Raw genomic sequence first — 14,524 nt, forward strand, 5'->3', positions numbered from 1 at the left:
CCTTCAAACACAGCTCCTGCAGGGGGGGTCTGACCAGATGCTGCGCTCTCTGCATCTGCAGAAGGATGCTTCTGCATACAGCTACATCTCTCCTGGAGCACAGCTCAAGGTGAGTGGCAGGAAACTTGTCTTAAAGTTGTAAATTTTAAATGTTTGAATCAGGGAATCACCTGAGCTTGCAGAAGGGGAGAGCAGTGTTATGGAAAGGTGACACCATTATGCAGTTTGTAGCAGAGCTCTGGACTTTGGAGATGGTTGCGTATGAGCTTGGGCTCAGTGGTCTCTAGAGGTCCCTTCCAACCCCTACAGCTCTGTGGCACACTCCACAGAAAAGAGAAAAGTGCTGGCCACAAACGTGCTGTCTGTGCTGAGCAGTACTCGTGGGGTCTGTCGCTGCACTGTTCTGTGTTTTACGAGCAGCCTCTGCCCTTCCACTTTAAATTCCACTAGGAAAGCACTGGGACATGCAGGTGTACAGCATGGCATTAGGATCAGTCAATCTCAGAATAATTTTTTGCATCTGAAAAATATTGAATTACTCTCTGTTTGCTATGGGCTGCAGAGACTTTGAATCACAGAATCACAGAATGGCCTGGATTGCAAAGGAGCACAATGCTCATCTGGTTCCAACCCCCTGCTGTGTGCAGGTCACCAACCAGCAGCCCAGGCTGCCCAGAGCCACATCCAGCCTGGCCTTGAATGCCTGCAGGGATGGGGCATCCACAGCCTCCTTGGGCAACCTGTTCCAGTGCCTCACCACCTTCTGTGTGAAGAACTTCCCCCTAATATCCAACCTAAACCTCCCCTGGCTCACTTTAAAACCATTCCCCTTTGCTTTCTCAATTCATGTCCCAAACATCTTCCTGCAGTGTTCCATCAACGATGGTGCTGAGTTCAAGGCTGTTGCTGATGCCATGAAGGTGATAGGCTTCAAGCAAGAGGAGATTCAGACCGTCTACAAAATCGTGGCAGTCATTCTTCACTTGGTAAAGTTCTCTGCCCGCAGGTGTGAGGCAGAATCTTGGGACAGGAATTAAACTGCCCAAAGTCTTTGATGTGATTTTATTTCCACAAGTTCAGCTGAGCCCTGAGCGGGGATTCTTTCCTTTGGGTCAGGCTCTGCTGCTCCCACTGACTGTGGAAGCGTGTGAGTGTGCAGGCCAACCCTTTTAATGTGGTGAGAGATTGTTCTGGCTTAATAGCAGAGATGGGGGCCTCTGTTTCATATTAACAAAAAATGATTGAGAAATCTAAATTTCTTGCTACTTCTTGCAGGGGAACTTGAAGTTTTCCGTGGATGGCGATACGCCCCTGATAGAGAACAGCAAGGCTGTGTCCAACATTGCAGACCTCCTGTCAACAAAATCTGAGCTGGTGGAGAAGGCCCTTTTGTTCCGGACTGTCGCTACGGGCCGGGATGTCATCGACAAGCAGCACACTGAGCAAGAAGCCACCTATGGCAGAGACGCCTTTGCAAAGGTGAGCTGGAATTTCCTTTCTCTTCACCTGATTTCATGTAACAGTGGAAAACACTGCTTTTGGCTGAAGGTTGGATCAGAGCAGCCATGCCTATGGAAGACATTCACTATTGAGTTGTCTTTCATCACTGTGCATTTCTCAGTGCTGCATAGGGCTGAATGTTTTGGGAAATAGGATTTTCGACTTCTTTAGCAGTTAAATTTAATGGGTATAGGGTGGAGGAGTAACCTTTAGGACTCTGCGTGGAAACAAAGTGCTATCATTTGCGTTGGAAAGGCGGGAGACTGATAGCATAGGGAGTAACAATTGTCCTCCCTTTGCTAACAAATCAAACGGTGTGGGTGTGGAATGGCTGACATTAGGAAGGCCCTGGATGGTTCTCAGTGTTGGTTTCCTGGCAGGCTATTTACGAGCGCCTCTTCTGCTGGATTGTGACACACATCAATGATGTGATCGAGGTGAAGAACTACGACACGACAGTGCATGGGAAGAACACAGTCATTGGCGTTCTGGACATCTATGGCTTTGAAATATTTGACAATAACAGGTGACACGTTGTTAGAGCACAGTGCTGTGCCTCCTCCTTTCCCACGTGAGAAAACTTACCTTTTTTTTTTTTTCCTGATGTTTTTGCAGTTTTGAACAATTTTGCATTAATTACTGCAACGAGAAGCTGCAGCAGCTCTTCATCCAGCTGGTTCTGAAGCAGGAGCAGGAGGAGTACCAGCGGGAGGGCATTCCCTGGAAGCATGTGAGTGATTTGGCAGGGGAGAGGTTGGTGGACCGGCACCAGGTCTAAGGTGGATCCTGGAGTAGGCTGCTCTTGAAGTCAGTAGCACATCCATGTCCACGCCAGTGGTGCTGTCTGGAAATCTGGCTGTGGGAAAAGCTGTCCCACGGATGGTGGGTCCAGTCCTCCAGGCAAATGGTGCTGTTCCATCAGAGGCTAACATGTGTATCTCGTGCCAGCCAAATCACAGCTACCCCACTTCTTCTGGCTTTTCCAGATCGATTACTTTAACAACCAGGTGATTGTGGACCTGGTGGAGCAGCAGCACAAAGGGATCATTGCCATCCTGGACGATGCCTGCATGAATGTTGGGAAGGTGACAGATGAGATGTTCCTGGAGGCTCTGAACAGCAAGCTGGGGAAGCACGCGCACTTCTCCAGCAGGAAGGTACTCTGCTGCAGCCTTCTGTTCCTTTGCGGTGTCTTTTCTATTGTTCAGATGTAACAGAACAGAGGGACAGGGGGTCAAATCGTGACCGTGAGGTATGAAATGAATGCGGAGGAGCAGCTCCCAGCTGCAGAAATAAGCCGTGCCGGTGCGGCCTGCAGCCAGCAGAGGGAGCTCGAGGACGCGCAATGCAGAATCGCAGTCGTTCGGCTGATAAAAGCAGCTGCGGTTCTGCCTCGGCATCTCATGATGTCATCGAGGACCAATGGAGGCACCGCTGCGGCTCACGTGGGATTCTTCCCAGGCTGCCGTAATACGGAGTGGCAGGGAATTATTCGCACCTCTGCCTTATTGCAGCGCTGTGGGTTGTTGTTCCGTCGTCATTGGCTGCAAAATGTGCTCATCTCCACTCGTGCCTATGGTCTGCCAGGCTGCTCGGCTTGCTTTGTTTGCGTTGTGAATTAAAGGGCTTTATTCCTCGCTTGGCAGCGTAATGAAAACGTGCTCACCAGCCTGGTTCATCTGAGAATTGGCACTGAGTAATCAAATGTCATTTATTTATGAAGTGCATTTTAATATATTGATGTCTCTCTGCTGAGAATCGCTGTTGGAAATGCATTATTCAGGATGCTGCTCCCCCCCTTCTCCCTCCCACCCGTGGTGGTGGTTTATGTAGGTCAGAAATACAGAATTAGCATGGTTGTGTAAGAAATGTGCTGAAGGCTGCCTCCGGGGAGACTGAGTGCACACGGTGGCTCTGGCTGTGCTTCGGTTCAGCCGAGGATGGGAAGAACAGAAAATAATCAGTTTTTCTTCCAGATGTGACTTTCCTGAAGTGCCCTTCATGAGTCCCTTCACAGCGCAGGGAACATGAAATACATGCATGATGTCTGTGTATCCCACTGCAGCATTGCTCAGCGGGGGGGGCCTTGCCAGGAGTCTGTTGCACAGAGCTGAAGGGAGAGGAGGAATGCTGCTATAAATAATGTTTATGGAGGACGTGATGTATCTTCCCGGCTTGCTAATTTCTCGTTTCAATCAATAGAGCCTTGGAAAAAATCGACCCATAAAATTCTCAGCATCATAATTATTGCTCCCCCTCTCGTGTCTTTGTGCTTTAGGTTATTTAAGACATCTCCCTCGGTGAGCCCTTATCCCATGCAGGAGGGCAGTGTGAAATCTGAGCTCTCCGAGCTGTCCTCTTCCAGTCTGTGTTGACACAAAGGACTTGATTTCACTTTCATGGGCTGCAGTAGTTCTGTCCAGGTACCACAAAGCTCAGCGCAGGGCAGAGCTGTTCCTAAAGAGTTAAAGGACGTGTGCTGCTATGTTATGGGAGCAGCTCCCATCCTTCAGCCCGAGTTAATGCCTCACTGCTCCCCTGCACAGCGTGTTGCACACTGGCTCCATGTGGATAAGCTCTAAGGGGCTGCTGTGCCCTAAATAGTAGTGTCCTAGTTTGCCTACTGCATGTCTGATCTGCTGTCTGCGTGGTTGTCCTGGTGAAAGCCAAACACGCCGGGAAAAATCCCGGTAAATATTCCCACTGTGAATATTTGTGGCCAGAATTACATCCCTAAAGGAAGGGTCCTTCTCTGAATTGTCCAGTATTTCCAGTATGAGGAAAAATTCATTCTCAGAAAGGTTAGGGACGTGCTGGCACAGCTGCTGCTGGTGGTGGTGGGGTCACCATCCCTGGGGGTGCTCCAGGAAAGGGAGAATGTCACTGGGTGATGTGGTGTGGTGGGGTGGGCTGGTGGTTGGATTTGGACGTTAGTGGTCTTTCCAACCTTAACAGCTCTGTAATGCTTGTCTAGATGTGTACTGGCTGTTGTGAATGTACTTCTCAACATCAAAGGTTCATTTTCTCAACATTTTAAATTCTTAATTTTCTTTTTCAAATTATGTTGTAATTTCATAGTGTCGAGTGCAGTGATAGTGTATGAATTCCAGAATCTTCTGTTAGAGGAAGGTGTGGAGTGGAAGTGATGATGTCAGCCCCAGCAAACTGGTTGTGCAGGTCAGGGTGTGAGAAGGTCCGTTCTGTCCTCTTGACTCCTCATCTTCCAAGATACTGGGCAGCAGTGAAGGCTGAACAGAGAGCACAGAGCTACAAAGACCAGCCAGGCCTGGAGCATCTCCCTGCAGGGAAAGGCTGAAAGCTCTGGGGTTGGACTGGGGGGCTGCAGAGGTCCCTTCCAGCCCCTACAGCTCTGAGATATGAAACGCGCGTAAGAACACTGCTCCCAATCTGCATCCATCTGCAGTCCTCCTGCACGAGGGCTTTGGGTTCTTTTCAGTGTGACAAGGAGCTCCACAGCCCAGATACTCCTAGAATTTCCCAAAACTCCAAGGTTTGACTCTATGCTGTTATCCATTTCCCATCTCTCCAGCACTCGTGCCCCCTTTCTCCAGCATAAATACTCAAGGAAACCTGGAGGGCCCACAGGAGCCCACAGTGCCCATAGGAGTCCAAGAAGACTGTCAGCTCAGCTCTATCAGTGCTGTCAGTGCTATTCTGCTTTTTTCCCAATGTTTTCTGCTGATTTGCCCGTGTAAAGTTCATTAGAGCTCTTTTAATGAGTCCAGCACGGTGTTAAGCACTTTCTGGTATCTCCCAGGTTGGTGAGCTTTCACCAAGCAGTGCACAGCCGAGTGTATCCTGTTGGGTAGCAGCAGTTGCTTCGTTCCATTCTGGTTGTGCTCCCACACCTCCTCTATCGACCTGCTGCTTTGAGGTGTTTGTCCAAGGCTGACATTTTAATGTGTGTGGAATTTCTTGCAGCTTTGTGCGACTGACAAAACCCTGGAGTTCGACAGAGACTTCCGAATCAAGCACTATGCTGGAGATGTGATGTGAGTTTCTTTCAGTTGTGCCTTCTATTTCTGCCTTCAGCCAGCTTTGATGTGGCAGGATGCTCTGATTTAGTGCTGCTGCTGTGAAGCTGCCGTACAGAATTGAGGAGTGCAGCAGTTGCTTATCAATTAAATCTGAAGCTGATATGAATATGAATTTGGAACTGAAACAGAAGGAGAATGTGAACGGGAAAGCAACGCTTCGGGAAAAAGCAAAACCTTCCACTGGTGATACAAAGAAGCTGTAGAGAGCTAATCAAACCTCATTTAGACATCTGTTGGTGAGATTATACAACTCCCTGGCTTGGAATTCTCAAGCCAATGTGGGCTGACTCAGAAGACAGGGCGGTGGTAAAGTAACCCAGCAGTGCAGGGAATCTGCCCCATGCAGGCTGGGAAGCGTTCTGTGCCTGAAATCTGCAGGATGGCTGCAGGTGTGACAGCAGCGTGAGGGGACGGAGCAGTGGGGATGCTCGTGTGTTGGAAACCTTTCAATAGGAGGCCATTGTCTGCAGTGCCACTGAAATGGTGTCGTGGTTTGGGCTGACAGGGCAGAAGGAGAGGAGTTAGTAAGGAAGTGATGTAATTTTTTTTGTTTATTGTTTTACCTTTTGCCTTAGGATTAAATTTACCTTTGATTTATAAAGGTAACCAAGGTGGTTGTATTGGATGCCATTCATTCTGTAGCCTTTGCTGAGTGGTTGCTGACAGACATTGCTGATTCCAAAGCGTTTTGCCAAGGAGAAAAACGGTCCCAGGTTCCTTATTAGTGGCTGAGCTTCAGCACTACCAGTGGCTGGTGGGAATTTCCTGAAGGAAAATTGAAATGTGGAAATATGGAAGGCAGAAGTCACGAGTGTAGCTCTTGAATTTGGCATTAACGCTGTTTTCCTTTTTGCAGTTACTCAGTCTCCGGATTTATTGACAAAAACAAGGACACTTTATTTCAAGACTTCAAGCGCCTCATGTATAACAGGTAGGAATAAAACCATTAAGGAGATTAATTTAAGTCTGGTCTGTCCGAATCCCTTTCTGTAGAGTGCATGCTAGGAGAAACTAACATTCACTGCACAGGTTGTGCAGGGTTCGTTGGATCCCACCTCACTGTGCAGTCAGGGTTGCTGTGCAGAGATGAGCTCTGTGCCTTTGTCATCAACCAGGTGTGGATGCGCCAGTGCTCACCTCTCTTCAATGAGAGAGAAACTGAGCAGCGTCTGATCAGCAGCAGAGATGTTGGCCCCAGCTGGAAGCCCACGTTGTGAAAGAGAGATTTGGGGTGATGGGAAAAATGAGCAAATATATTGAGTTGTTTTCATATGTGCTGTGACGTGACAAATTTAAACCACGCAGTCACTTGCTGTCAATACTTATGAGGCGAGTGGAAGTTGCCTTTCACAAGTGTATGTGAGATGCTATCAAAATCTGCGTCTAAAGGCGCTCCACAAAGCTGCTCCAGTCTGTTCCAGATCTCTCGCCATCCATCATGGCTGTTTCACCTCACCTTCTAGAAAATGACAGCTAAAATATGTGAAATAATTCTTGTATATATCAAGGGTGTCAATTGCAGAATCATAGACCCACCGAGGCTGGAAAAGACCTCTAGGATCATCCGGGCCAACCGCCCGCCTTCCCCCAGTGCTGCCCACTAAGCCACGTCCCCTTTACACAGGAATACAGCTTGAAATCAAGTCCTGTGTAAGCCTGAGCCCTGTGCTGCTCAAAAGCAAAAGAGATTGTGTTGCGTTGGTTTGACTTGGATGGCAAGGACATCTGGGCACACTGCTGAATGTCGGCACTTAGGGCCCTTCTGTTGCACCGTGCAATTAAAGCCTTTTAGCTCTTTTAGCTTCAGCTTTGCCTTTTAGCTCTAATCCTGTGTTGAAGATGATGTGGCCCGAAGGTAAACTGAGCATCACGGAGGTCACCAAGCGACCTCTGACAGCTGCTACCCTCTTCAAGAACTCCATGATTGCGCTGGTGGACAACCTGGCATCAAAGGTAAATGCTTCCATTGAAAACTGACTCCACTTGTGCTGAGCAGGGCTCATCTGCAGAGAGTTGTCACCTTCCTGTCACTGCTGTCTGTCACCGAGCCAAGCTCATCAGTGGAGATGAGCTTTGATTGTGGCAGTGGGCAGCTGTGAGGAGCTCTTGGGATGGTTGTCAGCCATCCCTGCATAAAGGAGCTGGATTGTGGCTGTGTACCCTTCACTTGTAGTCGAGCCTCTCTCTTTGGGGGATAATAATTACTGTGTCAAATAAATAACAAAGCTCTTCTGGCAGAGGGCCCAGAGGATGTAGTTTCACAGCATGGAGATTTTTTTTCTGTCTCTCAATGCCGAATATCTTCTTTGAAAATTCAGTGTGATTTCCTTCTTTTCTCTTTGTGTGAGATGGTGAGAAGTGAAACTTTTTATTTTTCTGAATAATTAAGCTTTTTAGCAGGGAGTGTTGCTCTGGCAAGCACTGCTTTGTGCGAGGGTTGTGTTGTGTTCCATTGCTTTGCATTTCATTTGAAAGCAAGGTAAGGGCACGTTATCTCCTGTCCGAACAACAGGGAGGAAACCTGCAGGAGGGTCCTGAGCAATGCAGGCAGAGATTGCTGGGGGTTCTGGAGGGGAGGGCTGCCCTCAAGGCATCGTGGTGGGACGTTTCTGCACATCCTCGTGGGAAAACTTCATCCGTTTATTTGAAGAAATGAGACCAGGCCTTTGTGTTTGTAAGAGCAGAGCAGCCAGGAGACTGCCTGGAACAACTCCTGCCACTCACAGTGGGAGGTGAAGAGCTGAAATGGGACGTTACCCATCCTGAGGCAGAAGTCATCGTGGAAGGATGGCTGGTTGATGTGAAACAAGTAGTTTTGGTTGGTTTGTTGTCACAAATGGAAGTCTTCTCTGAGGATGGGGAATTGTTTCCAAGGCAGACTTAGGGACTTAGGGACAAATATTCCCCTTGTATTTATACCTCCCCTACATTTTCACTGAGGATTTGGGGTTAGGAGGTTGGATATTTCCCAGTTCGCTGCTGAGCAATGCAGTTAATTGTAGAGTGGTGTGTTACGGGGGGGGATGGATCCCACTAAAGGAGGACTGTCATTAAACAGACGTGTTAACGAGGGCTCCTGCCCAGCAGGCAGCAGCCAGGGGCTGTCGTGGCCGTGGCCAGCCTGCACTACGGCATGGGGCTGGAGCAGAGGGGATGAGCTCTGGGCTTCAGTCTTTGCTTTAAGGGCTGACACGGGCAGTGCTCCTGCAGGAGAGCATCTGTAGGTCCTTCCCTTTGCACACAGGTTGTGTAGTTGGCACTATTTGTGATACCTTCACTGCGATGCATCTGGACCTCAGAGTGGATCTCACTCCACGTTATCTTTGTTTTCACATCTGTGTTACTTTAAGGGCTCTGAATTTCGGTGTGCCCAGAAAAGCAGATGCAGCACAGATAAGGGGCCTGAGGATGGACTTTGTGCTTCTTCCTTTGGGTTGTGTCACTTGGGAGCCAAGCAGTGCAGTTTCTGCAGTCCTGGGGCAGAATGGCAGTCCAAGAATTCATTGGTAGAATGAATTCTATCAGCAGCATCGGCACTGTTGAAACTCATGTTCAGGGGCTTCAGAGATGCCAGTTCATTGAGCAGGAGCACAGGAATAGCAGAAACAAACCTTCAACTCTGCAAACTCTGGACCTCCAATGGCAGCTGGGTGTTTGATGTGGGCAGTGCTGCTTTGCTGGCGTTCTGCTGGAGCGGGGGGTTGTGAGGAGAAGCAGAGCTCTGTGCCTTCATGGGGCTGTGCTGCCCCAGCTCGACCCTCACACGGATTTATGGCCCAGCTGTTCTCCCAGGGTCTGCTCTGCCTGTGATGGCTTGTTGGAGTGGCTTTTCTTGTTCTCCTAACTGCTGACTCTGGGAGCCCTGGGGCTGACATGGCTCTAAATGATGAGCTTCTTGAGGAGCTCTCTCTGGACATTCATCTTGTTTTTAATTCTTCTTCTTTTTCCTTTTCTCCCTTCTTTTTCCTCTTTGTTTTTCCCCCTTTCCTCTTTGTTTTTCCTCTCTCTGTAATTCCTTTTGCCTGTTTTATTTTTACTCTATCTTCATCCCCTGTCCATCCCTCTCCAACCTGGTTTGACAGGCTTCATCTCTACTAAGCCATAATGCCATCTCCATGACCAGTTGGGGATATCCAGCTCAAATTGCCCATTCTATGTCCTGTCCTTTCTCCCATCCACCGTGCTCTGAACTATGGAACAGAATTCTCCCAAGCAGGATCATGGTGCAAAAACACTTTAAAATCTAAAAATCACTCTGCTTCATTAAAAAAAAAAAATCAATTTCAGATAGACAACTGAGCAGCATTCAGAAACTGGGGCCTTTGTGCCTCTGTATTTCAGTCTTCCATTTATAAAACGTGGCTCTGGGCTTGACAGCCTCCTGTGCAATAATGGGAGCTGCATAATTATCCCCCTGAAGAGCTGGAGCTGGTGGGATTGTGAGCGTGGAATAATCTCCTTTAGAATTTACCCTGCTAGCTGTCACTGCTGAGAGGCTTTAATTACACTGTAATTGTGCTGATAGATGATCTCCTGTCTGTGCAGGAACTTCCTATTCCTGTTTTCCAAAAGGAGAGCAGCATCTCGACTTCTGCCTTTTGTGTCAGCTCACATACAGTCACTCACTGCTCTTTGGAAGTCGGGAAGGGTAAATTTTTTTGCAGGGGGGCTTTGAATGACAAAGAGATGAGTGACAGCCCAGGCAGAGAGAGCTGCGGCAGCAGAGGGGCTCTGCAGTGATAACAAATAGCTGTGAGCCAACGCTGTGATGTCTGATGAAGGACTCACGCCGTTTCCCTGGAGGCAGAGATGTGTTTTGAGATCACAAATTGCGGGCTGCAGGTCCGGCAAACTCCTCCTCCTCCTCACTAATGCTGCCGTGACTGCGTGGAGCCTCTTCATGGATTTGAAGTTCATCTGGGGCTGCTTCTGCCTTCGGTTTGACACATGGCTGACAGCCAGATTCCCGCGGCACAGCCGAGGAGAAGTTGTACCCACACAGATCGCACATTCTGAGAGCTGGTAGGAACCTGCTGAGGGCATAAGGACCCCTGGAAACCTTGTTGCCTTCAGCAATTTGCAGGAGAAAGCTTAAAAAGATGAAGAGTTTTAAGAGATTCATGCATTAAATTCTTCCGTCACGTTGTGTTTTAGCACAACAAATAGAATAGGATCAGGCTGTGTCAAATCACTGCAGCAGAAGGAGGTGCACGGTGGAAGACCTCACACAGAACAGGGCTGTCCCTTGGCTGTCTGGTGGCACAGAATGGTTTGGGTTGGGAGGGACCTTCAGGGTCCTGGGGAGGCTGTGCTCTCAGCACTGCTTTGTTTTTTGAGGAATTGAAAAGAGAAGCCAGATGACGACTGTGCTGGAGCCACGCCATGGTTGGGTTGGAAGGGACCTCAGAGATTGTAGAACCATGGGTTCATGGCACCGTTGGGTTGGAAGGGACATTAAAGAACCAGGGAATTGTTAGGTTGGGTTGAGTAGGTTTGGGTTGGAAGGGACCTTAAGGATTGTAGAACCATGGAATGGTTGAGTTGTACTGAGTAGGGTTGGGTTGGAAGGGACCTTAAGGATTGTAGAACCATGGAATGGTTGAGTTGTATTGAGTAGGGTTGGGTTGGAAGGGACCTTAAGGATTGTAGAACCATGGAATGGTTGAGTTGTATTGAGTAGGGTTGGGTTGGAAGGGACCTTAAGGATTGTAGAACCACAGAATCACAGCATGGTTGTGTTGGAGGGACCTCAAAGATCACAGAACCATGGAATCACAGCTCTGTTGGGTTGGAATGGAAGCTCCCCATCCCAGTCCCTGCCGTGGGCTGTGTGCCCCCCACCATCCGTGGCTCTGGGTTGGGGCACCCACAGCTGTGGGCAGTGCCAGGGCCTCTTAACGTCTCGTCTCAGTGCTGGGGCTGTGTTATTCATCCCATTCACATTTGTTAGGGTGTGCAGGCTTTGTGTTCATGTCAGCGCTGTGTGCCTCCACCTTGTGTCAGGACCAGCTGGGTTATTTGGGATGAGCCCATTTGTTCAGCATTACTGAAAGGAAAATGGCAATTTTGGGCCTTTCATATTATCCTGAGTTTAGGGCAGCGACCTGAAATCACAGAAAATAGGACGAAGTCATCCACAAATCACAGAAAATAGGACTGGAGAGGACCTTGGGAACGCGTGGAGTTCAGTCCTGATTGAGGACAGCTCTGCTCCCCTTCCCTGTGCAGATGTGTGCAGTCTGCTCCTCTCCCCCGATGGGTTTCCTCCTCTCCGCAGGCATTCTGCTCCCATGCTTGTTCTGCTGATGTTCAACTGGAGCTGTTCTGTATTGTGCTTAAAGCCTTCTTTGTCCCAAACCAGAATTGCTGCATCTCTGCGTTTACCTTTCAGGTGCATTAAGGATGGAGGATATGTTAGGTGCCGTCACCAGCAGTTTTGTGGCTCCGTCCTTCTGGACTGATAGAGAATTTCCTCTGTGCCATGTTTTCTGGGTTTTCAGTCTTTCTGGTTCCTCTCTGTGCTCGCTGGTCTCCATTTGCATTCTGTTTGACCTTGAAAAATTAAAAGACCTGAGGTTATAAGGAACAGTTTTACCTCTAAGAAATCAGGTTTGGAGCCTTTGTGAGGCGTGCTGCTCTCCCTGCTGGGAGCATGGCGAGGGCTGACGATGGAGAGAAAGAAATGAATCAGCTTCAAACCCCGGCGTGGTCAAAGCAGATTGGTTCTGAAGAATGGCAGCCGCCCTTTGCCAGGTTTATAGACTTCTTCTTTCTCTGTCCCATTAGGAGCCCTATTACGTCCGCTGCATCAAGCCCAACGACAAGAAGTCCCCCCAGCTGTTTGACGAGGAGCGCTGCAGGCACCAGGTGGAGTACCTGGGGTTGCTGGAGAACGTCAGGGTGCGAAGGGCAGGCTTTGCCTATCGCCAGACCTACCAGAAGTTCCTTCACAGGTAGGAGGGCGGCTGTGCTCTGAGGTCCGTCCCTGGGGCTCGGGCTCCCCTTCTTCGTGCTGAACTCATTTGCTGCGTTATTCTCTCCGTGAGGAATGTGTACTGAGGTTCTTCCCCAGAGCATAACCCAAAAAACAGAGCTAATGAACGGCTCTTTTCTCTCTGCATGTTGTCTGACGGTCGCGGTGAGAGGGACGGGTGGGTGCTGTGTGTCCTGGGAAGTGCTCAGTCATAGGATTGTGGAATTCCTTGGGTTGGAAGGGGCCGTTAAGGGCTGTCTGTCCCAATGCCTGCGCTCAGTGGGGCACCCACAGCTCTGCCAGCACTCAGAGTCCCTCCAGCTGAGCTGAGCATCCCCTGGGATGGGGCACCCATTGCCCCCCTGGGCTGCCTGTCCCTGCCCTCATTACACCCAATCTGCATCTCCCCTCCTTTGGTTTGAAACCATTTCCCCTTGTCTGTCAGTGGTGTGCAGTGATGCTGCATGTACACGAGGAAACCTCTGGGCTTACGGAGTGGAAGTGTGGAGAAGGGATAATAGCATGACCTCATTAAAGCATCTTTCTGATATCCTTTGCCCTCGTTACTCCTACCAGATTTGTGACAAATGGAACGTTTTAGATTGTAATTTGTCTTGCAGCTTCAGTAAATTAGCACAGATACTGAGGATTCATCCTCTTCAGATACTGAATTGGTTTTAACCTGTTATTGAATTGTATGAGGGAAAGTCCCTGAGGACAGGAAAAAAAGCCCGAGCTAAGCAGGTGGGATGTGCCAGAACCAAAGTGCCACGAGAGATGACAGTGGAGATTTGCCTGGGTGTTCCATGATACCTGAGGCAGAACAGGAGGTGAGGCTTATCACACAGCCTGCAGCCCTGTGTATCTGTTCTCCTGAACATTATGCAGAGGTTAGTGCTCACGTCTGCCTTCACACGTGGAATTTGTTCCTTAAGACTTGTGTAATTACTATTAATATAAACAGCTGCTTTGTTTGTAATGAATATTTGATGAGCTCCTGTAAGCTTAAAGCCAGAAGTGCTGTTTGCAGCCAGCCAACCAAATTAGCATGTGGCAAGTGGTGGAGCTTTGAGGTGCTGCAGTGTTTGTTGTGCCGAAGCCTGCGGTCGGATTCGGCATCTAAAGGATAAGATGGCACACACTGCATCTGCATACCACAGCTGTGCTGCACTGAATCTTCTAAACCTGCCCTCTTAAAGGGGATGTGATCCGTGGTGTGAGCTGCACGTCAGGGGCGTTCATTGAAGGGGGATTGCAAGGGATCACAACTGTGCAGATAACGTAACTCTCCATAAGGACTGCGTTGGTGCTGTTCATCCCCGCAGTACCCCGAGGGCATCAATATTCCTATCTGCCAAATAAAGCGGTGCTGAGGGGGTTGGGGAAGGGCTGCCTGGGGGAGTGGAGGAGCGGCGCCCGGAGGCATCTGTGGCTGAAACCCAGCCCTTCCCCACAAAGGCATCCGCAGGCCTATTTTCAGGCAGTGTTACGCAGCATGGAAACAACACCGAGATCCCATCTGCTCTGTGCTGAGTGCTCCCTCGATAAGCTTGCAGATGACATGGAGCTGGGAGGAGGTGTCCGTCTGCCTGAGGGCAGGAAAGCCCTACAGAGGGATCTGCACTGAGGCCAATGGGATGAGCCTCAACAAGACCAAGTGCCAGGTCCTGAGCTTCAGCCACAGCAACCCCAGGCAACGCTACGGACCTGGGCATTGCGAGAGGTGATGGTCTTAAGTTGTGCCACAGGAGGTTCAGGTTGGATACGGAGAACGATTTGTTCTCTGGAAGAGTGGTGATGCAGTGACACAGGCTGCTCAGGGAGGCGGTGAAGTCACCATCCCCAGAGGTGTTCCAGAGCCACAGAGATGTGACACTTAGTGTGGGTGGGCATGGCAGGGATGGGTTGGATTGGGGATCTTAGAGATCTTTCTGACCTTAGTGAGTCTATGATTCTGTGACTGTGAGTGGGCATGGTGGGGGTGGCTTCATGG

The 14,524-nt window shown here is 49.4% G+C and overlaps 1 protein-coding gene across 1 annotated transcript in view; it reads left to right on the forward strand.

Annotated features, from left to right (window-relative positions):
- Positions 1-14,524, forward strand: part of MYO1D (myosin ID) — a 71,235-nt gene that overhangs the window by 18,880 nt on the left and 37,831 nt on the right. The window contains exons 6-15 of the mRNA XM_085211311.1: positions 14-109; positions 870-986; positions 1,276-1,479; positions 1,881-2,026; positions 2,116-2,230; positions 2,487-2,657; positions 5,443-5,513; positions 6,415-6,489; positions 7,379-7,511; positions 12,345-12,511. Of these exons, the coding sequence (XP_085067437.1) occupies positions 14-109; positions 870-986; positions 1,276-1,479; positions 1,881-2,026; positions 2,116-2,230; positions 2,487-2,657; positions 5,443-5,513; positions 6,415-6,489; positions 7,379-7,511; positions 12,345-12,511 (1,295 nt within the window). The remainder of the gene's footprint in view (positions 1-13; positions 110-869; positions 987-1,275; positions 1,480-1,880; positions 2,027-2,115; positions 2,231-2,486; positions 2,658-5,442; positions 5,514-6,414; positions 6,490-7,378; positions 7,512-12,344; positions 12,512-14,524) is intronic.

The sequence above is a fragment of the Meleagris gallopavo genome, chromosome 29 (genome assembly GCF_905368555.1).
Source record: "Meleagris gallopavo chromosome 29, MGAL_WU_HG_1.1, whole genome shotgun sequence".
NCBI classification, from domain to species: domain Eukaryota; kingdom Metazoa; phylum Chordata; class Aves; order Galliformes; family Phasianidae; genus Meleagris; species Meleagris gallopavo.